This window comes from Natator depressus, chromosome 14 (assembly GCF_965152275.1).
Source record: "Natator depressus isolate rNatDep1 chromosome 14, rNatDep2.hap1, whole genome shotgun sequence".
NCBI classification, from domain to species: Eukaryota; Metazoa; Chordata; order Testudines; family Cheloniidae; genus Natator; species Natator depressus.
In genome coordinates this window covers 47,805,449-47,828,802 of record NC_134247.1, presented here as the reverse complement: position 1 = coordinate 47,828,802, position 23,354 = coordinate 47,805,449, and the positions used below count along the sequence as shown (strand labels likewise).

At 59.7% G+C, this 23,354-nt stretch overlaps 2 protein-coding genes across 5 annotated transcripts; one reads left to right on the top strand and one right to left on the bottom strand.

Annotated features, from left to right (window-relative positions):
* Positions 1 to 5,169: 5,169 nt before the first annotated feature.
* LOC141997998 (H-2 class II histocompatibility antigen, E-S beta chain-like) lies at positions 5,170 to 15,876 on the bottom strand. The gene is made up of 6 exons (XM_074970602.1): positions 15,662 to 15,876; positions 15,028 to 15,297; positions 14,011 to 14,292; positions 6,364 to 6,474; positions 6,134 to 6,157; positions 5,170 to 5,764 (listed from the first exon to the last, which is right to left on the bottom strand). Exons 1-6 carry the CDS (start codon positions 15,765 to 15,767, stop codon positions 5,751 to 5,753), a joined length of 807 nt encoding a protein of 268 aa, XP_074826703.1. The 5' UTR covers positions 15,768 to 15,876; the 3' UTR covers positions 5,170 to 5,750.
* Positions 15,877 to 17,181: 1,305 nt separating this feature from the next.
* On the top strand, positions 17,182 to 21,436 carry LOC141998004 (HLA class II histocompatibility antigen, DR alpha chain-like). 4 transcript variants are annotated; one of them, XM_074970613.1, is made up of 5 exons: positions 17,182 to 17,485; positions 19,130 to 19,387; positions 19,888 to 20,169; positions 20,302 to 20,452; positions 20,745 to 21,436. In XM_074970613.1, the coding sequence occupies exons 2-5, from the start codon at positions 19,138 to 19,140 to the stop codon at positions 20,746 to 20,748; spliced, it is 687 nt and encodes a 228-aa protein (XP_074826714.1). In that variant the 5' UTR covers positions 17,182 to 17,485; positions 19,130 to 19,137; the 3' UTR covers positions 20,749 to 21,436. The 4 variants fall into 4 exon arrangements, with proteins under 4 accessions (XP_074826714.1, XP_074826713.1, XP_074826711.1 ...); XM_074970612.1 differs by lacking the exon at positions 17,182 to 17,485 and adding an exon at positions 17,605 to 17,742 and having other exon boundaries at positions 19,918 to 20,169; XM_074970610.1 differs by lacking the exon at positions 17,182 to 17,485 and adding an exon at positions 17,605 to 17,742.
* Positions 21,437 to 23,354: the final 1,918 nt, after the last annotated feature.

Below are 23,354 nucleotides of genomic sequence, written 5' to 3'. Positions count from 1 at the left end.
CAGCCCTTGGGCCTCGCCGGTGGTGCTGGTCCCCAAAAAGGATGGGTCAGTCCGGTTCTGTGTGGACTATCGGAAGCTCAATGCCATCACTGTATCGGATGCCTACCCCATGCCCAGGCCGGACGAGCTCCTAGACAAGCTGGGAGGAGCTCGGTACCTTACCACCATGGACCTTACAAAGGGCTACTGGCAAGTGCCGCTGGATGCAGATGCCCGGCTGAAATCGGCCTTTATCACCCCTCTGGGGCTCTATGAGTTTCTGACCCTGCCTTTCGGCCTCAAGGGAGCGCCGGCCACCTTCCAGCGCCTGGTGGACCAGCTCCTGAGGGGGATGGAGAGTTTTGCCGTGGCGTATATTGACGACATCTGTGTCTTTAGCCAGACCTGGGAGGACCACGTGTCCCAGGTTAGACAAGTGCTGGACCGACTCCAGGGGGCTGGGCTGACTGTCAAAGCGGAGAAGTGCAAGGTGGGGATGGCTGAAGTATCTTACCTGGGCCATCGGGTGGGGAGCGGCCGCCTAAAGCCGGAACCGGCCAAGGTGGAGGTGATCAGAGACTGGCCCGCTCCCCACACCAAAAAGCAGGTCCAAGCCTTTATTGGGATGGCAGGATACTACCGAAGATTTGTGCCCCACTTTAGCGCCATAGCCACCCCCATCACTGAGCTATGCAAGAAGGGGAAGCCAGACAAGGTGGTCTGGACCGAGCAGTGCCAGGAGGCTTTCCGGGCGCTGAAGGAGGCTCTGGTCAGTGGCCCAGTTCTAGCAAACCCAGACTTTGACAAGCCCTTTGTGGTGTTCACCGACGCCTCCGACACGGGACTGGGGGCGGTGTTAATGCAGGAGGATGAAAAGGGGGAGAGACACCCCATCGTGTACCTGAGCAAGAAGTTGCTACCCCGGGAGCAACACTACGCGGCCATCGAGAAGGAGTGCCTGGCCATGGTGTGGGCCCTCAAGAAACTAGAGCCCTATCTCTTCGGGCGACACTTCACCGTCTACACCGACCACTCTCCCCTGACCTGGCTGCACCAGATGAAAGGAGCCAACGCCAAGCTCCTGAGGTGGAGCCTGCTCCTGCAGGATTACGACATGGACGTGGTCCATGTGAAGGGAAGTGCCAACCTGATAGCGGATGCGCTGTCCCGGAGAGGGGGCCCCGAACTTCCCCAGGTCACTGGTCACAGTGACCCCGCTCAGTTCAGTCTCGAAGGGGGGAGAGATGTGAGGATGTGACGCAGCAGGGAGGGGGGAGTGTTGACCTGGGAATGTGCCCTGGGGACGGGAGACCTGAGAGCCTGCCACCTGAGCCAGGAGGGGGAGGGGGAGGTGACACCTCTGCCCAGGAATGTGGATGGAGGCTGCAGCAGGGAACCTGCTGGGGGGGTTTAGTGTCAGTTTGGGGCTGGGTGGAGGAACACAGGGAACCCCAGGGCTGGGGTCTAAGCTCCCTGCTCCCCCAGAAGGACTTCACTGAGGGGTCCTGGGTGTACCCACAAGCTCTGTTTTGGACTGTGTTCCTGTTGTCCAATAAACCTTCTGTTTTACTGGCTGGCTGAGAGTCTCAGTGAATCCCAGGAAGAGGGGTGCAGGGCCTGGACTCCCCCACACTCCGTGACACCAGGCACTAACAGCAGCGTGGGGTGATCACTGCAGTGCCTGGGACTGTGACCAGCGCAGAGACGTACCCCCCTGCCCGGGGTGGGTCGCCCAGACTGGCAGGGCTGGGCCAGAGGAGAGGTGAGGGCCACAGAACGAACCGGGGCTAGAGAGACGGCGTTTAACAGGCTTGGGGCCTTGCTTTGGATCCAGCGACAGACGGGGCTTTGGTCCTGGGGCCCTAATTCTGGCTGGTGAGCGGGGAAGAGCCTGGGCCCATCCGACGCCCTGTGTGGGAGACGGGCGATTCCTGCTGCTCAGGGAGCGGTTACGTCTGGTTACTGGTTTTTATCTGTGTCGCTGTGATACTTTCCCCCTGCGCGAGCCAGCTGGGAACCGGTGTCCCAAGTACACTGGGTCGGGGCTATGGCCCAGCTGTGGATCAGGCTCTGGGAGGCCCCGTCAGACCAGGAGGCCAGACCTCTGGGGTCTCACTCTGCTGCCAGGGTGAGCCCCACGGCTTCACCACCTCCTTAGGCTGGACATCTGGGCCTGCAGCCCCCTGCTCCCCCCGTGAGCTCGTCAGCCAGCCCCACGGAGGCAGACCCTGGGGGAGACCTGGCCGCTCTGCGGGGACCAGTGCCCCGGCCCAGCGTTTGCAGGGACACGCAGACCGTGCTGTCAGAACAGGCGGGTTTATTAGCCAGGCGGCCCCAGCACAGGGAGGCCTGTGGGGCGCCCAGAGGCAGGAGGGTCACAGCCTGGCCCACGGTCAGCCCAGCGCCCAGCCCGGCTGCAGGGAACCCCTGGGTTCAAGCTCCGTCTGTCGCTCCTCCTTCGGCAGACGCCAGATGGGAGCCCCGACTCCACCCAGCTCCTCTCCCCCGATCACCCCTTGTGACGAAGTGGGACTGTTCTTAATGTATCCTCTGAATAGTGTGGGGGTGCCTCAGTTTCCCCTATGCAGTTCTTAAGTATCTAGGGGGTGGGGTAAGGGGGTATGGTTGTTGCAGAGCCCTAGAGGGCAGGGGTGTGCAGGGGTCTGGACACAGAGAAGGGCCGACACCCTGTTTCCTGGCCACGGATGGCCTGGGCTCTTCCCCCCTGCAAGGTGCGAGCTAAAGGGTTGGAGAACAAAGGAATCAGGTGCCCTCCTGGCCCGGGAAAGGGACAAAGCCCCGAGGAGGAGGGGCTGGAGAGAGTTTCAGTTTGGGGCTGGCTGGGGACGTGGAATGAAGTGCAGACGTGGTTGTCTGGCTCACTGCCCCCCAAAATGGACCCAGCTGAGGGGTCCTGTTCTCTGCACCTGCAAGCTCTGTGTTAGACCATGTTCCTGTCGTCTAATAAACCTTCTGTTTTACTGGCTGGCTGAGAGTCACGTCTGACTGTGGAGTTAGGGGGCAGGACCCTCTGGCTTCCCCAGGACCCCGCCTGGGTGGACTGGCTGTGGGACGCGCACGGAGGGGCAGAGGAGGCTGAATGCTCCGAGGTCAGACCCAGGAAGGTGGAGCCGGGTGAGCTGTGTGTCCTGCAGACAGGCTGCTCCCCGAGAGGAGACTTCCCCAGAGCCCTGCCTGGCTTCATGGGGAGCAGGTCCAGAGCATCGCCCAGGGACTCCGTGACACCCCTCCTAGCCCTTTTCTCTCCAGCTGGGGTGCTGGGTGCTGAGTGTGTCAATGTCCTGGCCACTGGATCTGCCATTCTCAGCTGCTCCACTGATCTGGGGCCTACGGCCCAGGCAGCTGGGTGATACCCACACCTGTGGCTCCTCGCCTGCCCTGAGAGCAGACAGTCCTTCACCATACTGGGTAACAGTGCAGCACATGGGGGAAACTGAGGCACACACAGGACTCATAAAAACATCACAGAAAATTCCCTTGTCGTCACACCTGGTAACCGCCAGCAAACGCTGGAGCTCAGAGCCGACCCCCCTGAGACAGGTCTGGGATTCTCTGCCAGGGACGGGGCTCCGGGGTGGCTGGGGAGTGAATCTCTGGGCCCCGGGTGGTGAGGGGCTGTGACACCCTGCGGGCGGGGGGGTTGGAATGCTGGGTAATAATTGCCCCCACTCCGTGTGCTGCCCCCGAGCTGCTCCCCAGCCCTGCTGCCCCACTGCTGAGCCCCCAGGGCTGGGAGTGTCAGGCTGGTCCCTGCAGCCCGGGCTTGGGACCGGAGCATCTCTCCAGCTGCCTCTCCCCTGGGAAAGGGATTTGGGGGGCCCCCTCCCAGGGGCTCCCGATGCTCCCTCCCCACTCTCCCCACCCCTGGGCAAGGAGCCCATCCAGCCTGGGAACAAACCCGCAGCCTCCCCCAGGAATCACCCCCCTCTCAGAGTCGCCCCGTGGGCTCCTGCCCCCTCCCCCCAATCAGATCCGGCCCCTGTCCCGTGCCCAGCTTGGCTCAGCTGTGTGTTCGCACTGTGCCAACGGGCGTTAGATGGATCCCAGTGGGGTCAGACTGTGTGAAATGCTCGTGAGGGCTGTCTGCGTTAGTCTCCCCCAGAACGGGGGGTCCCGGGCTATCAGGGGACAGGGAAGGGTTTGCTCTGAATCAGTGAATCCAGGCAGGAGAGACGTGTCACCGAGCATGAAACACCAGAGTGCCCAGGCTGGGTTCTCTCCACCCGGCCCAGCAACAGACGCCCCAGGGTGAGTCTGCACTGCGGCTCATGTCAGCGTAATTTGTGTCCCTCGGGTGTTGCAGGGGCGTGCACAGGAATACAAATTTGGCTGCTTATGGAGGGGCCCTTTCTGTGCCCCCCGTGCCTGGAGGAGTTGGCTCTTCCCCCCCCACCCCTGGCAGCCAGAGAAGCTGGATCTTCCCCCTTTCCCGTCATCCCCCCCTCCATCCCCGTCCCCCCCTGGCAGCCAGAGGAGCTGGATCTCCTCCCGTGGCTCCAGGGCTTGAGGAACTGTCGTCTCCCACACTGGGGCTGGGGGAATTCTGTGCCTGCGCTGATTGGGTGGGGATGCCCCTGCTTGACCCCCCCGGCGCATGCCCCTGTGTGAATAAACCACCTCCCGGAGTGACGTAAGTGACACGGACACAAGCACTCGTGGGCCCAGCACTGCCGGCGGAGAGCGTCCCCCCCACTCCCATGCCGCGCGCAGAGATGGGTTATCGGGCCAAGGGGAGATCTCCCTCCCAGCGGCGTAAAGCGTCTTCACCAGACACGCTGCAGCAGCCCTGGGCGTGTGGACAAGCACCACACCCCAGGTGGGCCCTTGGGGGGCCTCAGAGGACACAGGACTTGGTTGAGGGCCCCCCCCCACACGCCCATGAAGGTGAGAGGTGCAGGAGCGCTCGTCCCACCAGCGTGAACATGGGCAGGAAGGGCATGAAAACCCCCGCCCAGGAGAAATCCCTCGCTGGACGCGGCGTGGATGGGAAGGGGCAGGAATGACGAGGCACCAGATCCCCTGGCTGTGCCCGGGTCAGCCCCACAGCAGACACAGCGCTTGCTTCTGACAGGAGTTCCTGCGACCTTTGGGGCCCGAGGGCTGTACCTCCCTGGTGTGTGTGTGGGACCTGCTGTAACCTTGTAAAGAAATCCCAGTGCTTGGTCTCCGTTAACAAGTCTTTACTGAGGTTATTGCAGGATTGGCTACAAGCGTCGTCTGTGGAGTGGGACCGAAGGTGCTACTGCCCTGGGGAAAGCGACTGGTCCTTTGGGACAGGGAGAGACCCGAATATCGCTGTGATTTGTGGGGGAAGGGACGATCGATCGATCAGAAGGGCAGGCTGGCCGGGGTGGCCAGACAGATGGGAGAGCCCAAGGGGACTGTCTGTGGCTCTGCAGTGACATCCTTACAGGGCCTGCGGAGTTCACACCCGATACTTTGGTGAAATCTCAGTACAGAACTCAGCCAATTTGGGGTTGGTGCCCCGGGTACTAACTGTGCCCTGAGATTGGTACCCACACTCGTGAACCGCTCGACAGCGTGACAGGGTCGCCCCAGGGCCCTGCGGGGACTGAGGGGCAGGGACGGGTCCCCAGGCGGAGACAGCGCGGGCTGGAGCCGGGCAGAGCGCGGGGAGCAGACGGGGACGGGAAGGGACCGGCCCCAGGTTCTGCATTCTCCAGGCTGGGCGAGGGGCTGGGAGAGACGGACGGAAACTCCTGCCGGCCGGGGGATCCGACGCCCAGGATCTAACTCAGGAGCCCTGCAGGGAGAGGGGAGAGAAATCAGCCCTTGGCTGTGGGGCTAGCGGGAGGGACGGGGGATTTTCTCTGCCAGGCCCCAGGGCGCCCCCAGGGACTCTGCCCGGCAGCCGCAGGGCTGGGTGATGCTCGGCAGGACCCAGGACCCTCTGCCCTCGGGACCACCTCGGGGATCGGCCTGAACGGGGACCGAGGGACCCGCAGACTCCTCCTCCATGGTGCCAACGCCCCATTGCCCAGCTGCCCCTGGGCTGAGCCGGGCGGGTGTCATGGGCCGAGGGGCAGAAGCAGCCGCCCCATGGGTGTCCCAGGCAGCCTGTGGTCAGTGTGGGGGGAGGTGGGTTTAATGGGGGGAGGGGGATTGAAATTACCTGCAGGTTGGGGAACCGGGCGCCCTGAAAAACAAAGAGAGACATGGTCAAAGCCCTGGGCGGGGAGAGCCGGATCCTGGGGGTCAGAGCTCCAGCCCCTGCCCCACGGCATGGAACGCCCCTCACTAGGAACCCAGTCCCGCTCCGGCCCCCAGATTCCCCTGAGCCTCCCCAGCCCCACATCCCTCCAGAGACACCCTGGTGCCCTGCCCCCACCCGGAGCCATTCACCTTTCTTATTCTTCAGGTAGATGAGGAGTCCCGGCGCCAGGAAGATCAGCCCCAGCACGAAGCCCCCGACGCCCGTCAGCATCTTGCTCCTGGCGGAGTCAGACTGCGCCTCTGAAACCGGGACACGGAACGGGCCGGGTCAGAGCCAGGGGCCTCTGGGCCGGGCTCCCGTCTGCGCCAGTGACCAGCGCCAGCCGGGGCAGAGCCCGCAGGATCAGCTGTGGGACAATCTGCCCCATGTCAGGGCTCCTCCTGGTCTGTGATTGTCAGAGATCGGCTCAGACCCTGCAGCGTGAGGTCTGATATCCCTGTCCATTGTCAGCATGAACTCGTCTAGCCAAGGCCGTTCCTAGGGGGGTGCGGGGCCCATGGGGGGAAGTGACAGATTCGTCTCTCTTCCGGGAGTGATCACACTGGCCAATTGCACTGGCCCGCAGGGCCCAGAGCGGTTGCCCTGATTCGCCCTACCCAAGGGACAGCTCTGAGTCTAGCCCTGGATAGTCTGTGAGACACAGAAATAGCCAGTCTCTGTGTGAACCTTGCTCTGTTCTTGGGCTCAGTTATATCCTGTGGCAGTGAGTTCCACAGGCTAATTACACAGTATGTGGGAAACATCCTTCCTTTTACCAGGTGTGAATTTGCCCCCTTTCCATTCCACTGAGTGTCCCCTTGTCCTTGTGCTGTGATCTCCCTTCTCCAGACCAATCATAATTATGGAGACTTTTCTCCTCTCCCAGCCCTGTCACTGCCTGTCATAAACATACAGCTAAGGGTAGCATAAAATCCCTCCTTTACCTGTAAGGAGTTAATCAGTTCAATTAACCTGCTTGGCACCTGACCAGAAGGACCAATGGGGAAAGAAAATACTTTCAAATCTGAGGGGAGGTTTTCTTTGTGCTCTTTGTTTTGTTCCCTCTTGGGACAAAGAAAAAAACCAAGCAGGTAATCCAGCTCCTACTGAAATGATACATTTAAAATTACAAAAATTGTAAGTAATAGCAAGAAAATGTGTTAAATTATCTTTTGTTTTAGGTTGTAAATTTTCCCTATGCTAAGAGGGATGTTTATTCCTGTTTTTGTAACTTTGAAGTTGAGCCTAAAGGGGAATCCTCTGTGTTTAAATCTTTTTATTACCCTGTAAAATTACCTTCCATCCTGATTTTACAGAGGTGCTTCTTTTACTTTTTTCTTTATAATAAAGTTCTTCTTTTAAGAACCTAATTGATTTTAGTGTCCTAAACATAAAGGGTCTGGTCTGTACTTTTATTAAAGACAATTGGTTGGTAGATTATTCTCAAGCCTCCCCAGGAAAGGGGGTGAAGGGGCTTGGGGGGAGATTTGGGGGAAATAGGAACTCCAAGTGGTCCTTCTCCTGAATCTTTGTCTAACTCACTTGGTGGTGGCAGCAATACCGTCCAAGGACAAGGGAAGGAATTTGTGCCTTGGGGAAGTTTTTAACCTAAGCTGGTGGAATGTAAGATTAGGGGGTCTTTCATGCGGGTCCCCACATCTGTACCTCAGAGTGGGGAGGGAACCCTGACATGGTAGCAGCGCGGTGGGATCATTTTGAACCAGAAGCACAGACCTGAGGATATTAAAAGGACATTTTTTTTTCTTTTGTGCTTAAAAACCAGGGAGGTTGTTGTTGTTTTTTTTTTAGCTGAGAGCAGCTGGAGGTTTTTTTTCTCTGCCTCAGGGCAGTGTAGTTAAGTTCCTGCAAGGGAATTGAAAAGCTTTTTTCTTTCTTTCTTTCTAGCTCTCGGTTAGGCTAGGCTAAGCGCAGGAAGGCTGGGATGACGGAAAGTGAAGTCCAAAAGAAACTAGAATTAGCCAGATAGGAAGCTGAAGAGAGACAGAAAGAACATGAAAGACAAATGGCCTTAAAGCGCTTGAAGTTGGACGCGGAGGAGAGGAAGGAGGCAAAACGCTTGGAGGCAGAAACAGCCAGGGAGGAGGCTGCCCACAAGACAGCTATGGAGGCAGAAACAGCCAGAGAGGAGGCTGCCCATAAAAGAGATCTGGAGTTAAAAGACAAAGAAATACAGGCCCAGATTGAGGCTCAGAAGCATGAACTGGCTGTTATGGAGTTGAAAAGACAGAACCCTTCAGCAGCTGGCTCCACTTCCCCAAAAATCCACAAATGGGAGCGACTATGTCCACAGTATGATGAATCCAGTGATATTACTGAATATTTCATCACCTTTGAGAGACTGTGCACCCTCCATGCAATTCCTAAAGATCACAAGATGACCACATTGGTAGCAAAATTAACTGGAAGAGCTGTGGACATATTCAACAAAATGCCTATTAAGGATGCTTCTGACTACGGTAAATTTAAGGATTTGGTTTTGAAACAATTTCATATTCCACCTGAAATTTACAGAGTTAAATTTAGAGCCCTTAAGAGAGGGGCTGGACTAAGTAATGTGGCTTATGTAAACCTGATAAAGGATCTGTTAGATAAATGGGTCAAAGGAAGGCGTGTAACTAGCTTTGAAGGAATGTGTGATTTGGTTGTACAGGAGCAGTTCCTGACTATGACCAATGATGATGTAAAACAGTGTTGATGGGATAAAAAAATAAACTCAGCAGAAAGTCTTGCTTCTTATGCTGATCAATACGAGCAGTCCCAGACCGCCAAAGAGGCGGGGCAAATCGGAACAAAACGGGTGGCGGTACCAGAGAGGAACAGCCCTGGTCGCAGTTTGGGCGGATACCAGAAGGGAGACTCTGAGACCACACCATAACACTGGGGGCAGCCCAAGGCCCCACCTACACCGCAAGGAAAACCCCAGATCCCTTATCGTCCCACCACACCATTCTCCAGCAACCCACCTCACCCCAGTGACCAGTCAGCTGGGCGATGTTTTAAATGTAACGAGCTGGGGCATGTAAACGCCAACTGCCCCAAGAACCCCAACAGATTACAGTTCATTGCACCTGGGTCATACCAAAGGTCCTCAGGCCCAGATGCCTCCCAGATACCCTCAGAGCGAAGGGAAACTGTGAGTGTAGGCGGGAAGAAAGTTATCGCGTGGAGGGATACTGGAGCACAGGTGTTAGCTATTCACCAATCCTTAGTGGACCCCAACTTCATCAACCCAGAATTCCAAGTGACGATTCAACCCTTCAAGTCCAACTCTTTCGATTTGCCTTCAGCCAAGTTGCCTGTCCAGTACGAGGGCTGGTCAGGAACGTGGACTTTTGCAGTCTATGACGATTATCCCATCCCCATGCTGCTGGGGGAAGACTTGGCCAACCATGTGAAGCTAGCCCAGAGGGTGGGAATGGTCACCCGCAGCCAGGCTAAGCCAGCTTCCACACCTCTCCCTGTTGCTGAGTCTTCCACCAGGGCCCCGTCTGTGCTACCAGAGACCCAGACTGAGGTGGTGGAACCGGACCCCATGCCAACGTCTGCAACGGCCGTAGTGGACCCAGTCCCAGAGACCCAGCCAGAGCCAGTCCCAGAACCGGAACGGGCGGAGCAACCAGCACCAGAACCATTGGCAGCCCTGAGTCCAGCGCTTGCAACCCCGTCTGCAACCCCAACACCAGAGGGCCCCACCGAGCCCGCCCTGGCAGCAGCAGCCAAACCAGCGCAAGAGGCTCAGCCGGAGCCTGAACCCCAACCTAGCACACCCATGGAGAGCGGGTCACCGTCCATGGAACCAGCCCCGTCCCTCGCGTCGCTTCCCGGGGACCAAGCCCAGGTCCACCATCCAGTGAGGAACTGAGGTCTCCAGCATCAAGGGAACAGTTCCAGACCGAACAGGAAACAGATGAAAGCCTCCAGGGAGCTTGGACGGCGGCACAGAGCAACCCACCGCCTCTCAACTCTGCTAATCGATCCCGGTTTGTGGTAGAACGAGGACTTTTATACAAGGAAACTCTTTCTGGTGGACACCAGGAAGACTGGCATCCTCAGAGACAGTTGGTAGTTCCAACTAAGTACCAGGTCAAGCTCTTGAGCTTAGCCCATGATCATCCTAGTGGCCATGCTGCGGTGAACAGGACCAAAGACCGTTTGGGGAGGTCATTCCACTGGGAGGGAATGGAAAAGAACGTTTCTACTTACGTCCAGTCTTGTGAGGTGTGCCAAAGAGTGGAAAACCCCCAAGACCAGGTCAAAGCCCCTCTCCAGCCACTCCCCATCATTGAGGTTCCATTTCAGCGAGTAGCTGTGGTTATTCTGGGTCCTTTCCCGAAAAAGACACCCAGAGGGAAGCAGGACATACTGACTTTCATGGATTTTGCCACCCGATGGCCGGAAGCAGTAGCTCTAAGCAACACCAGGGCTATAAGTGTGTGCCAGGCCTTAACAGACATTTTTGCCAGGGTAGGTTGGCCCTCTGACATCCTTATGGACTAATTTCCTGGCAGGGAACATAAAAAGCCTTTGGGAAGCTCATGGGGTGAACTACTTGGTTGCCACCCCTTACCACCATCCAGCAAATGGCCTAATGGGGAAGTTTAATGGAACTTTGGGGGCCATGATACGTAAATTCGTAAATGAGCACTCCAATGATTGGGACCTAGTGTTGCAGCAGTTGCTCTTTGCCTACAGGGCTGTAACACATCCCAGTTTAGGGTTTTCACCATTTACACTTGTGTATGGCCGTGAGGTTAAGGAGCCATTACAGTTGGTGAAGCAGAAATGGGAGGAGTTTACGCCTTCTGCAGGAACTAACATTCTGAACTTTGTAAACAACCTACAAAACACCCTCCGAACCTCTTTAGCCCTTGCTAGAAAAAACCTAAAAAATGCTCAGAAAGAGCAAAAGGCCTGGTATAATAAACATGCCAGAGAGCGTTCCTTCAAAGTAGGGGACCAGGTCATGGTCTTAAAGGCGCTCCAGGTCCATAAGATAAAAGCATCGTGGAAAGGGCCATTTACGGTCCAAGAGCGCCTGGGAGCTGTTAACTATCTCATAGCATCCACCACCTCAAATCGAAAGCCTAAGGTGTACCATATTAATTCTCTAAAGCCCTTTTATTCCAGAAAATTAAAGGTTTGTCAGTTTACAGCACAGGAAGGAGATGACTCTGAGTGGCCTGAAGGTGTCTACTATAAAGGGAAAAGTGACGGTGGTGTGGAAAAGGTGAACCTCTCCATGACCCTCGGGCATATGCAGCACCAGCAGATCCAGGAGCTGTGCTCTAGCTACGCGCCGACGTTCTCAGCCACCCCAGGACTGACTGAACGGGCATATCACTCCATTGACACAGGGAATGCTCACCCAATTAGAGCCCAACCTTACCGGGTGGCTCCTCAAGCCAAAGCTGCTATAGAACGGGAGATCCAGGACATGCTACAGATGGGTGTAATCCGCCCCTCTGGCAGTGCACGGGCATCTCCAGTGGTTCTAGTTCCCAAACCAGATGGGGAAATACGCTTTTGCGTGGACTACCGTAAGCTAAATGCTGTAACTCGCCCAGACAACTATCCAATGCCACGCACAGATGAACTATTGGAGAAACTGGGATGGGCCCAGTTCATCTCTACCTTAAACTTAACCAAGGGGTACTGGCAGGTACCGCTAGATGAATCTGCCAAGGAAAGGTCAGCCTTCATCACCCATGTAGGGCTGTATAAATGTAATGTGCTCCCTTTCAGGCTGCAAAATATACCCGCCACCTTCCAGAAACTTGTAGATAGTCTCCTGGCGGGATTGGGAGAATCTGCAGTCACCTAGCTTGACGATGTGGCCATCTTTTCTGATTCATGGGCAAAACACCTGGAGCATCTCCAGAAAGTCTTCAAGCGCATAAGAAAGGCAGGACTAACTGTTAAGGCTAAAAAGTGTCAAATAGGCTTAAACAGAGTGACTTACCTTGAACACCAGATGGGTCAAGAAACTATCAACCCCCTACAGACCAAAATGATGCTATCCAAAAGTGACCTGTCCCAAAGTCAAAAAACCAGGTCCAATACTTCTCAGGCTTGGCCAAATATTACAGGCGATTTGTACCGCAATACAGCCAAATCGCTGCCCCACTAACAGAGCTGACCAAAAAAACCCAGCCAAATGCAGTTCAGTGGACTGAAGAGTGTCAGAGGGCCTTTAACCAGCTTAAAGCGACACTCAAGTCTGACCCTGTGCTAAGGACCCCAGATTTGAACAAACCTTTCCTAGTAACCACAGATGCGTCCAAGCGTGGTGTGGGAGCAGTTTTAATGCAAAAAGGACCAAATCAAAAATTCCATCCTGTCGTGTTTCTCAGCAAAAAACTGTCTAAAAGGAAAAGCCACTGGTCAATCAGCAAAAAGAAATGTTATGCCATTGTGTACGCTCTAAAAAAGCTACACCATACGTTTGGGGACGGCGTTTGCCCCTGCAAACCGACCTGCTGTGCTACAGTGGCTTCATACCATCAAAAAAAATAACAGAAAACTTCTTCGGTAAAGTTTAGCTCTCCAAAAGTTTAATTCTAAAATACAGCACATTTCTGAAGCTAATGCACTTTCCTGTAAAAGTTTCCCCAAATCAACTGGTTAAAATCGTCCTTAAAAGGCGAAAAATATTGTTAGTGTTTATATAATCAGTAGTATATCTAAAGGTCCATGTGTCTTATTAACTCTGTTTTCTCCTAGAGCTCCAGGAAAAAGTCACAGCCAGTGTGGAGCAGGCTGTCCAGCACCGTCTGTGATTTGGGGGGCGTGTCATAAACATACAGCTAAGGGTAGTATAAAATCCCTCCTTTACCTATAAGGGGTTAATCAGTTCAATTAACCTAGTTGGCACCTGACCAGAAGGACCAATGGGGAAAGAAAATACTTTCAAATATGAAGGGAGATTTTCTTTGTGCTCTTTGTTTTGTTCCCTCTCCGGACAAAGAAAAAAACCAAGCAGGTAACCCAGCTCCTACTGAAATGATACATCTAAAATTACAAAAATTGTAAGTAATAGCAAGAAAATGTGTTAAATTATCTTTTGTTTTAGCTTGTAAATTTTCCCTATGCTAAGAGGGATGTTTATTCCTGTTTTTATAACTCTGAAGTTGAGCCTAGAGGGGAATCCTCTGTGTTTTAAATCTTTTTATTACCCTGTAAAATTACCTTCCATCCTGATTTTACAGAGGTGCTTCTTTTACTTTTTTCTTTATAATAAAGTTCTTCTTTTAAGAACCTAATTGATTTTAGTGTCCTAAACATAAAGGGTCTGGTCTGTCCTTTTATTAAAGACAATTGGCTGGTAGATTATTCTCAAGCTTCCCCAGGAAAGGGGGTGAAGCAGTTTGGGGGAATATTTTGGGGAAATAGGAACTCCAGGTGGTCCTTTTCCTGAATCTTTGTCTAACTCACTTGGTGGTGGCAGCGATACTGTCCAAGGATAAGGGAAGGAATTTGTGTCTTGGGGAAGTTTTAACCTAAGCTGGTGGAATATAAGCTTAGGGAGTCTTTCATGCTGGTCCCTACATCTGTACCCCACAGTTCAGAGTGGGGAGGAAACCCTAACACTGCCCCACTCAGGTTGTGTCTACACAGTGTTTTGGAGCCCGTGGAAGTGAGCTCCCAGCCCAGGTTGATAGATTTGGGTTAGAAGGGCTCATGTGAGCACTCTGACCGAGGCCCATCCCCTGAGGGCTCCACAGAACGAGGGCTGCCCCTGTGGGCTCAGGGGCTGCCCCACACCCAGAGGCTCTTACCCCAGTTCACGCTGAGGGGGTCCCGCAGGCTGATGTGCTCCACCTGGCAGGTGTAGACATCCCCGCGCCGGGGGCTCATCTCCAGCATCACCAGGATCTGGAAGGTCCAGTCTCCGTTCTGGAGCAGCTCCGTGGACACCACCCCGGCCGTCTGCTCCTGCCCGTTCTTGAACCACTTAATCTCGATCCCCCCGGGGTAAAACCCCGTCACGGAGCAAACCAGCAGGTGGGGGTGGGGCTGGGACCCCGATTTTGTGGGAAAAACTGTCACCTCGGGCTGAACTGGGGGGAGAGAGGAGAGGGGGCTGGGAAAGGGGCTGGAGATGGAAGGGTGCTCAGGAGCAAGAGGTGCTCCCCTGCCCCTGGGAAAGGCCCAGGCCCCCAACTATCCCCCCTGGCTGGTTCTGTCCTGCCCCCCGTTGCCCCGGACAGGCTCCGACAGAAAGGGCCCGAGGGGAGTCGCGTCCCGTCACCCCCATGGGGACAGAGCTGGGGATGGTCTGACCCTTGGGGCCCAGGGAGACGGGGTCTCAGCCAGCGACCAGGGGCTGCCCCCACCCCTCACCCAGGGGTACGCCAAGGGGGGAGGGGTGGGGCTGGGGGGAGGGGAAAGTTCTGCCCCATCGCCGGGCCCCCCCCAGCCCAGGAAGGGGGGAGTAGGAGCCGCAGCAGCTGCCTGCCCCGAAGGGGGTCTGAGTGGGGGGCCGGACCCCTCAGAGGGGTGGGGGGTGGGCCAGGAACAGCCCCCCAGAGACTGACCCGGGGTCTGGGGCTCTCGGCCCTGCCGACAGGGGGCGCCGCAGCCGGACCCGGGGACACCTGCCCGCACCTGCCGCTGGGTGACCCCGCCCCCTGGCCATGGCCCCGCCTCCTGCTCTCTGTGCCCCGCCCCCGGCCCGTGACCCCGTGCCCTAGCCCCGCCCCTCTCCCTGCCGCCCCCCAGCGCAGGAGAAGCTGAGCCCCCCCCGCCGTGTCTCCCGCGCTCAGCCCCCCCCCGGGCTCACCCCCCCCACTCACCGCTCCGGTCGACGCTGAACGGCTGGATCGCCCCGTAGTTGTGCCGGCAGAACCGGTCCACCTCCGCCCGCCTTCGTGCCAGGAGCGCCGGGTCCTTGTTCCAATACTCGGCGTCGGGCCGGCCCAGCTCCGTGTCCGCCACGTAGACCCCCAGCTCGCTGTCGAAGTGCGCGATCTGCTGCCGGCCGTAGATGTAGCGGTGCAGGAACCGGACCCGCCCGGTGCCGTTGGTGAAGTGACACTCGTACTTCGTCTGGTGCAGGAACCGCCCTGGGGGGGGACGGGCTCGGCTCGGCTCGGCTCGGCTCAGGCGCCCCCTGCTGCCCCCGGGCTCGTAGCCCAGCGGGGGGGGGACAGCCGGAGCCCCCCCGCCCTGCACCCCGCCCACGCCCAGGGGAGCCCGGCGGCCGGCAGGGCCGTGTGGGGGGAGGGGAGTGACAGTAACACTGACCGGGGGGGGGCGGGGGCGTAGGGCCGAGACCGTGACAGGGGCAGAGACACTGAGCGGGGGGGGGGACCGGCACAGGCAGCACGGGGCTCCCCGGGGCGCTGGGGTCTGACACCCCCCGACCCCCAGATACGCCCAGCGCCTGCCCAGGACGGGGCTCCCCGGGGCGCTGGGGTCTCTGCTCACCTGGGGGCTCCGTGCAATGAGCCAGGTGGGTTCTCAGCACCGTCAGTGCCACGAGCAGAGCCCCAGCCCAGCGGCTCCCGGCCCCCAGGATCCGACCAGTCCCCATCGCTGCTCAGGAGGGAGAGATCTGGAAAGTCGTCGGGACCCCGCAGACTGAGACCTTCTCTGCCCAGCTCCGAGCACCAGACCCGGGACGCTGCCCACGGCCCCGGGGATTGGGCACCCCCAGCCCTGGGGCCAGTCAGCATCGGGTCTGGGCAGCATCATCCGTTGCCAGGCAGAGCCGGCCCCAGCAGGGCTCGGTTCCATACTTCTCCCTCGTGGGGGGCAGAGCAGGGTCTGGGGTCGGGCTGCAGGACTCGCCCGGCGCCTGCCATGGCCCCGGGGCAGCTGGAGAGCGGGGCCAGCCCAGGGACCAGCCCCCCCCCAGAGCAGGGCCCCCAGCAATGGGACTGGGACCCTCCGTTCCCTTCCCCTGGTGCCTCGACACCCTGCTGCGGGCTGGGGCAGGCCAGGTCTGTGGGGGGGTCTCTGGTTGTAGATAAATTTAGGCCCAGTGGAAGGTTGGGGGCTGGCCCCACAGGCAGAAGTTCTGAGCTTCCCCCACCCCCACCTCCATGGGCCTGAGCTCTGCCCCCCGGGACCCTGCTAGAGACGTTCAGTCTCCATGGGGCAGGCACAGCTCAGCCTCCCAGCTGCTCCCACCATCGATCTCCCTAAGGGGCATCTCTGGCCCCCCTGTCTCTGAGCCCCTCCCCCTCTCCGCTGCATCCCCCCGCCCCCCCCGCCAGCTCTGAGGCCCAGAGAAGTCAGTGACTGGCCCAGGGTCACACACAGTCTGTGGCAGGGCCGGGAATGACCCCAGGGCTCCTGGGTCCAAGGCTAGCCCCTCTCCCGCCCCTCCAGCGCCCGGCCCCTCCTGCCGGGGGCAGTGTGAACACTCAGCGCGTTAGTGGGGTGGGGGTGGGGGGGTGGATGGCAGTGGGTTTGGGCAGGGGACACGGATCAACACACCCACACAGGGCCCAGGACAGACCCCGGGGGGAGGGGGTTTGGTCACTAACAGCAGATCGGAGCTGGTGCCAGCAGAGGGGAAAGGCCCCATGTCCCCGTCCTCACCTCCTCAGCCAGTCCATCCCCGCTCTGGGGCCTCATGGGTGATGGTCCCATGTCCCAGTCTTCCATGGATGATGCCCCAAACCCCGTGTGTGGCCTGGTCTACACTTAACACTTGTCCCGGCAGATCTCTGTGGCTCAGGGGTGTGACCCCCCCAGTGTAGAACTGGGCCCGCCAAGTCCCCCTTGAGCACCCAGCCGTGCTGCAGAGCAGGGTGTCTGGGGGTGGCGTGAGCGCCGTGTGGGGAGACCCCACCCAGTGGCGCCGCATCCACACAGGGGACAACCCCCCCCGGTGGCGGTGCATCCACATCAGGGACAACCCCCCCGCCCCTCCCCCAGCGGCGCCGTGTCCACACCAGGAGCAGGCATCTGGCCGGGAACGTGCCCTGTTGTCAGCCCCAAATGCTTTAAAATCCTGCGACAAGGTACGAATACCAGCTGTGGGGTTTATTTGCCTTCTGCTCTTTGAGCCCTTCGGGTGCCCAGGGGTCAGAGCTTGAAGCTCTCCCCACAGCCCCAAGGGCTGGACACTCACTTTGTCTCTAAGATCGAGGCTGGAATCGTCCCAGACCCACGTGACTCCTGGAGCTGGGGCTTTAGGAAAACACAAGAATTGTCCTGAGACTCGTGACACAATCCTGAGAGCCGGGAACACTGAATTTCTCCGTCTCCTCTCGGCGAGGCTCCGCGCTGCTGCTCTGCCCGGTAACAGCCTGGTCGGCGCAGGGATTTCTGCCATTGGGTGCGGGCCCCTGGGCCGGGCTCCCCTGGCCAATGCCGGGGGCTGCCCCCAGCCCTGCCCCCCCAGGGTGTGACATGTGCCCCCCCGGCCCCCTAGCACTGCCGGCCCCGCGCCCAGCCCAGTGTCCAGGGAGAGGAGATGGGCGCAGGACAGGGCGTCCCCATGGCCCAGCTGGCCCTGCTCACCCTGCTGGCCCTGCCGGGCGCCGGGGCAGTGACAGGTACGGGTGGGGTAGGGGCTGTGACGCCTGGGCCCGGGGCGAGGGGAGGGATGGGGCGGCTTCACCCCCCAAGCGCCCGGCTCCCACCCCCAGGGAGGGACAATGGGGGCCTGATGGGGCATGGAGGGGAGCCAAATTTGGGGTCGGGGGGCTGCGGGGAGGAGGGTCTCCCCCCCATGGCAGCGGGGGAGGGGAGGCTAGCATGGGGGCAGCAGAGGGATTGTGGGGAAGTCGTGGTTTGGATATGACACAGTCCTGCCCTAGGGGTGCAGCCCCCCGCCCCCAGGACTTAGGGGCTGACCCCCCCCCATGGGGACACCAGATACGGGGATGGGGGATCGCTCCCCAAAGAGCCACTCCAGGTCCAGACCCTGCTGAGCAATGAGAGCGTCTATGCAGAGCAGGGAGCCCCTGGCTCTGCTCCCTGGCCTGTCCCCATTGTCCCCCCAGGACTCAGACCCACGGGGGGCTCTGTGGGGCACTGTCTCACCTTGGCTAGTGGTGGCGGGTTCCCTGCTTTGCGATGGCTGGGTGAGATCCTGCCGGGTGAGCTGGGATCCCTAGGACAGTGGCTCTCAAACTTTTGTACGGGTGGCCCCTTTCACACGGCAAGCTTCTGAGTGGGATTGTGGGGAAGTCGTGGTTTCCCCCTTATAGATTAAAAATGTTTGTTTAGATATTAACATCATTATAAATGCTAGAGGCAAAGTGGAGTTTGGGGTGGAGGTTGAGAACTCCCATGTAATAAGCTCGTGACACCCTGAGGGGTCCCGACCCCCAGTTTGAGAACCCCTGCCCTGGGATGTGGGTGCCAAACTCCCTTGGGCCCTGGGGGATCCCAGCCTCAGCCCCGAGCCAGACCCCTCCCCCTCCCGGAGGTTGTCTGACCCCCCCAGCGCAGCTTTAATGTCTCTGGCTGGGGAGTTCCTGGGCTCCCAGTGACCGGCCCCGGGTGTGGGTGTCGGGGGCCAGGAATTGAAATCGCCCCGAGAGCCAGGTCATGGTGACGCTGGTACACAGAACCAGCCCCACACACAGACGGGAGAATGACATGTCTGGCAGTAATGACGTCCAACTTCCCCCATACACCACTGTGGGCTGGGGTCACATCCCCCTTCACACGCGAAGTGGGACAGGCCCGGCCCCTGCTTGCATGGGATTGAAGTGAGCAGAAGGGGGAGCACAGTGGGGGGGCGCTGTCCCCTCCAGGCAGCACTGACCCCAATGCCCCAGCACGATACCAGGGGTCACTGGGCTCCCTGCAACCGCTTTCCCCTCACACCGGGGCGTCCCAGTGCCAGTGTGGCCCCAGGGGAAGAGATCAGAGACCCTGTATCCCGGGGAGGGGCTGGCGTGGGTGCTGATGGGGACGCCCGTCTCCCCGCAGCGGAGAACATGCTCTCCCAGGTGGAGTTCTACCAGCGCACGGACCAATCCCAGCAGGGGTCCGGGGAGTTCATGTTCGAGTTCGACCAGGACGAGATCTTCCACGTGGACCTGGAGAGGAAGGAGACCGTCTGGCGCCTGCCCGACTTCGGCAAGTTCGCCAGCTTCGAGGCACAGGGCGCCCTGGGCAACATCGCCGTGGACAAGCAGAACCTGGAGATCCTGATCAAGAGGTCCAACCACACACAGGCCCCGAACGGTGGGACATTTTCCCTGCCAGGCCCCTCTCCCGGGACCCTTCCCACCTCATGGGTACCCAGTGCAAGCCCCCCCTCAGCTCCCCTCCCAGCCCCTGCAGGGCTCCGGGGAGCCAGTCAGCCGGGCCAGGGCTGTGCAGGGCAGGGGGTCCGGGCAGTTCACACCCTCCAGCCTGGTGGCCCAGGGCATCTCTTTGCCAAGGGCTGTTCCTTGCCCGTGCCCAGCCCCAGGCCCTGCCCCTGAGGGATTCTCCCCCCTGCCCCTGGTGCCCCATGAGCCGTCAGGGCAGGGAGCTGGGATGGCCCCGGAGACACCCCCACAGTCCTGGGGAGAGACCCCTGAGCTGGAGCGTGAGCACCAGGGACTGGCTGGCTCAGGGGTGCAGGGAATGGGGCACGGGGCCTTTCCCCTCTAGGGGGTGCTGGCTCCGATCCAGCCCCAGGGCTGGGACTGGCTGGCTCAGGGGCAGGCAATGGGACCCACTAACCCCTGTCTCCCCAGTGCCCCCTGAGGTGACCGTGTTCCCCAAAGGCCCCGTGGAGCTGGGGGAGCCCAACGTCCTGATCTGCTTCGTGGACAAGTTCTCCCCACCCGCGCTCAGCGTGACGTGGCTGAAGAACGGGCAGGAGGTGACGGGGGGCGTCTACGAGACCGACTTCTTCCCCCGCCAGGACAACTCCTTCCGCAAGTTCTCCTACCTGCCCTTCCTCCCCAGCCAGGGCGACTTCTACGACTGCCGGGTGGAGCACTGGGGGCTGCCCGAGCCCTTCACAAAGCACTGGGGTAAGGCTGGGGCACCCGGGAACCCCATGGGGCACAGGGCTGGGAGCCAGGATGCCTGGGTTCTCTCCTGGCTCTGGGAGGGAGGGGTGGGAACAGCCCCGCTCACCCCACACCCTCTCCCCCTCTCTCCAGAAGCCCAGGTGCCCACCCCCGTCCCCGAGACCACCGAGACCCTGGTGTGCGCCCTGGGCCTGGCCGTGGGCATCATCGGCATCATCGCGGGCACCATCCTCATCATCAAGGGCATGAAGATGAACGCTGCCCGCAACCCGCGGGGCCCCTTGTGAGTAGCCGCTGCCCGTGGGGGGCACCCGCTGCACCCACAGCCCCTGGGCCCTCCCAGCACCCTGTGGGGAGACCCCCCCCCCACCCGCTGTGCTCCCCCAGCCAGACGCTGCCCCTCCAGCTGCACCCACTGCCCCTGGGCCCCCGCCCCACTGTATCCAGCCAGCCACAGCCCCTGGGGTCTCCCAGCACCCCCCCGTGTCAATGGGGTGCAGGGAAGTGGCCCCGATCCCTGCCAGCCTCATGTCGGGGCCTAGGGCTCCTGGTAACTGACCCTCTTTGCCTTTCAGATAAACGCGGGGACGAGCCGGGGCCCCCGAATCCCCCAGGTGCCTTCGTGAGACCCGCTCGCGCCGCCCGCCCACTTCTGCTCCCAGCGTCCCTGCTCCGCTCCCGGTGGTGCCAGCTGTTGTACCCAGGCGGGAGCCCCTTGGCCCCGTAACCGCGCCGAGCCAACCCGCTAGAGACTGCCTGGGGAGCCGGCCCCTCAGGCGGGCCCTGCACCCCCGCTGGGCTTGGGAGGGGGGCGCCTATTCAGGGAGCTCCGTGGAGCTGGGAATGGGGCTCGCCCCTCGTCAGGGGGCAGCAGGGCCCACGGGGCTGATCCAAACCCCATTGCCATCGTGGGGAAGGTTTCTCTTGACTCCAGTGGGCGCTGGATTGGGCCCTGAGCCCGGCCCCTATTGGCCAGAGGCTCCTGTCAGTCACTCCAGGTAAAGCCTCTCCAGCCATTACCCAGGTGGCTTTGGGCCAGATTCGGCCATTCCCGGTCAATGGGGTCCCCGGGCGGGATCGGGCCCATGGCTGGGGGTGGGGCAGCCCCAGCACCCAGCTAAAGGCTCTATCGTACCCGTGTGTGGCTCCCCTGGGGTCCAGCCCTGCTGAGCCCAGAGCCCAGCGCAGGGTCTGTGTGGAAAGGGCCCAGTCCCCTTGTATGGCCCCCACCCCCGCCCTGTGCCCCATGTGTGTCCACTGCCCGGCCGCCCCGGATCTCGCTCTGCCGCTTTGCTAACAGCAATAAAGTGGGTTTTGGGACATTTCTGAGTTTTTGATCATGATTTTAAATCTGGTCAATCTGAGCCGTGCCCGTGGCAGCCTGTGTTAGCCCAGCCCAGCCGCAGTCAGTCCAGGGCCCCGGGTTATAGCGGGAGTTAAGGGAGTTTGGTATGAGGGCTCAGGAAGGAACCAGGACTCCTGGGTTCTATCCCAGCTCTGGGAGAGGAGTGGGGGCTAGTGGATCACAGCAGGGGGGTTAAGAATCAAGACTCCTGGGTTCTATTCCCGTTGCTGACACTGACTTGCTGCAAGTTGTGAGGCTTCCTGTGCCTCAGTTTCCCCTTGTGTGACATGTGGCTGGTCTCCTCCTGGGGTGGTGGTGGGGGCTCTGGGGCCGAGGGATGGTCCATGGAGCACTTTGAGATCATCCTATGGCCGGGAGCCCTGGAGAAGTGCAGGGCTCATGGGCCAGGCTCCCCCGGGACTGAACCCCGCAGGGCGAGCGGCTGCAGAGAGACGCTGGCCTGTCCGGGTGCTGCGGTGACGTCCCCCAGGCTGGGGTCACGGTGACTCGAAGGGCAGATCCCCCCCCGAACATGGCACCGAGACCCAGCCCAGCTTCCTCGCACCCCTTCCTGGGCACATGCCGGGAGACCCCCTGGCTCCCAATAACGCCACCAACCCACCAAGCTCTCCCATTGGCCGCTGGAGCCTTGGACCAGCCTCCTGCGCGTTCCCATTGGCTGCGGCCGTACAGCTGTCCCTGGTGGGAATGTTCCCAGGTCCCTTCAGGCAGCTCCAGACACAGGTCCTGGGCTCCTGCCAGCTGGGGAGGCCCTGAGGGGCTGGGCATGTGGCTGGGGGGGGCTGTTTCCAGTGGGGTCTGGCAGGGCCCGGCCCTGGGGCCAGGGTGAGTCAATAGCTCGGTGAGCCGAGAGATGATGTAAACCCGCCATGGGGCGCGTCTGTGGGGACACTGAGAGTGGGGGGTAATGCCAGGACAGGTCAGTTACACACAGCGAGCTGGGTCACGTGGGGAGCTGGGCCCATTCACACGTGTTTTCGCACAGCCGGGTGCCAGGCTGGACAGCGAGGAACCGAGGATGTGGGTCCCACATGATGGGGGTCGGGTGGGCTGTACCCTGGGGCGTAGAGACTCTGAACTGGACGTGGGGGGTCAAGGCAGAACCCAACTGAGTGTGAGCTCCCAGTGCCATGCTGTGGCTTAGGGGGCAGGTGTGACCCGGGGCTGTAGGAACAGGGGAATATCGGGTAGGCGCCGGGAGATGGTGTCTCCTCTGGACATGGCCCTGGTGAGATCGGCACTGGCCGCTGTGTCCAGCCCTGGCGTCGGCCCTGCGGAAAGGAGGCTGAAACGTTAGCGGGGTTCAGAGGGGAGCCGCAAAGGTGCCTCAAGGTCTGGAGAAGCTGCCTGTGGGTGAGCGATGGAAGGAGCCTGTTCTGTGCAAGGCTCAGGGGTGACCTGATCCCAGTCTGTAAGGACCCACCCGGGGAGCCGATTTCTGGGAGCAGGGGGCTCGTCAGTCTCCCAGACAAAGCAGAACAAGAGCCAGCGTCTGGGAGCTGACGTGAGATGACCTCAGACTAGAAACCAGGGTCACATTTTTACCAGGGAGGGCCCCTAACCACTTCAACAGCTGAGCTGGTGGGAGCAGGGTGCTCTCCAAACACAGCCACGACCCTGAGACTGGATCTGCACAAGCAGACCGTGCATGGGGGGAGCCCCATTGAGTCCTGCAGGGGCACAGGAGTCCACTCACAGACAGCCACGGGCGGGGTCCAGGCTTTGGGTTAAAAAGGCTTTTTAAGAACGCAGCGTGAATGGCTGGAACATGCAAACACTGAGCTGGATGGAGATCAAAGCCCAGTCAGTACAGAGGATG

Coding starts and splice junctions, on each gene's coding strand:
- LOC141997998 (XM_074970602.1), bottom strand. CDS start 15,767: ATGGGGACTGGTCGGATCCTGGGGGCCGGGAGCCGCTGGGCTGGGGCT. Junction 6,475..14,010: donor CCCCCTCAGCGTGAACTGGG/GTAAGAGCCTCT, acceptor TCCCGGTTTCAG/AGGCGCAGTCTGACTCCGCC. Junction 6,158..6,363: donor CTACCTGAAGAATAAGAAAG/GTGAATGGCTCC, acceptor TTTGTTTTTCAG/GGCGCCCGGTTCCCCAACCT.
- LOC141998004 (XM_074970610.1), top strand. CDS start 17,661: ATGGGCGCAGGACAGGGCGTCCCCATGGCCCAGCTGGCCCTGCTCACC. Junction 17,743..19,129: donor GGGCGCCGGGGCAGTGACAG/GTACGGGTGGGG, acceptor GTCTCCCCGCAG/CGGAGAACATGCTCTCCCAG. Junction 19,388..19,887: donor CCACACACAGGCCCCGAACG/GTGGGACATTTT, acceptor CTGTCTCCCCAG/TGCCCCCTGAGGTGACCGTG.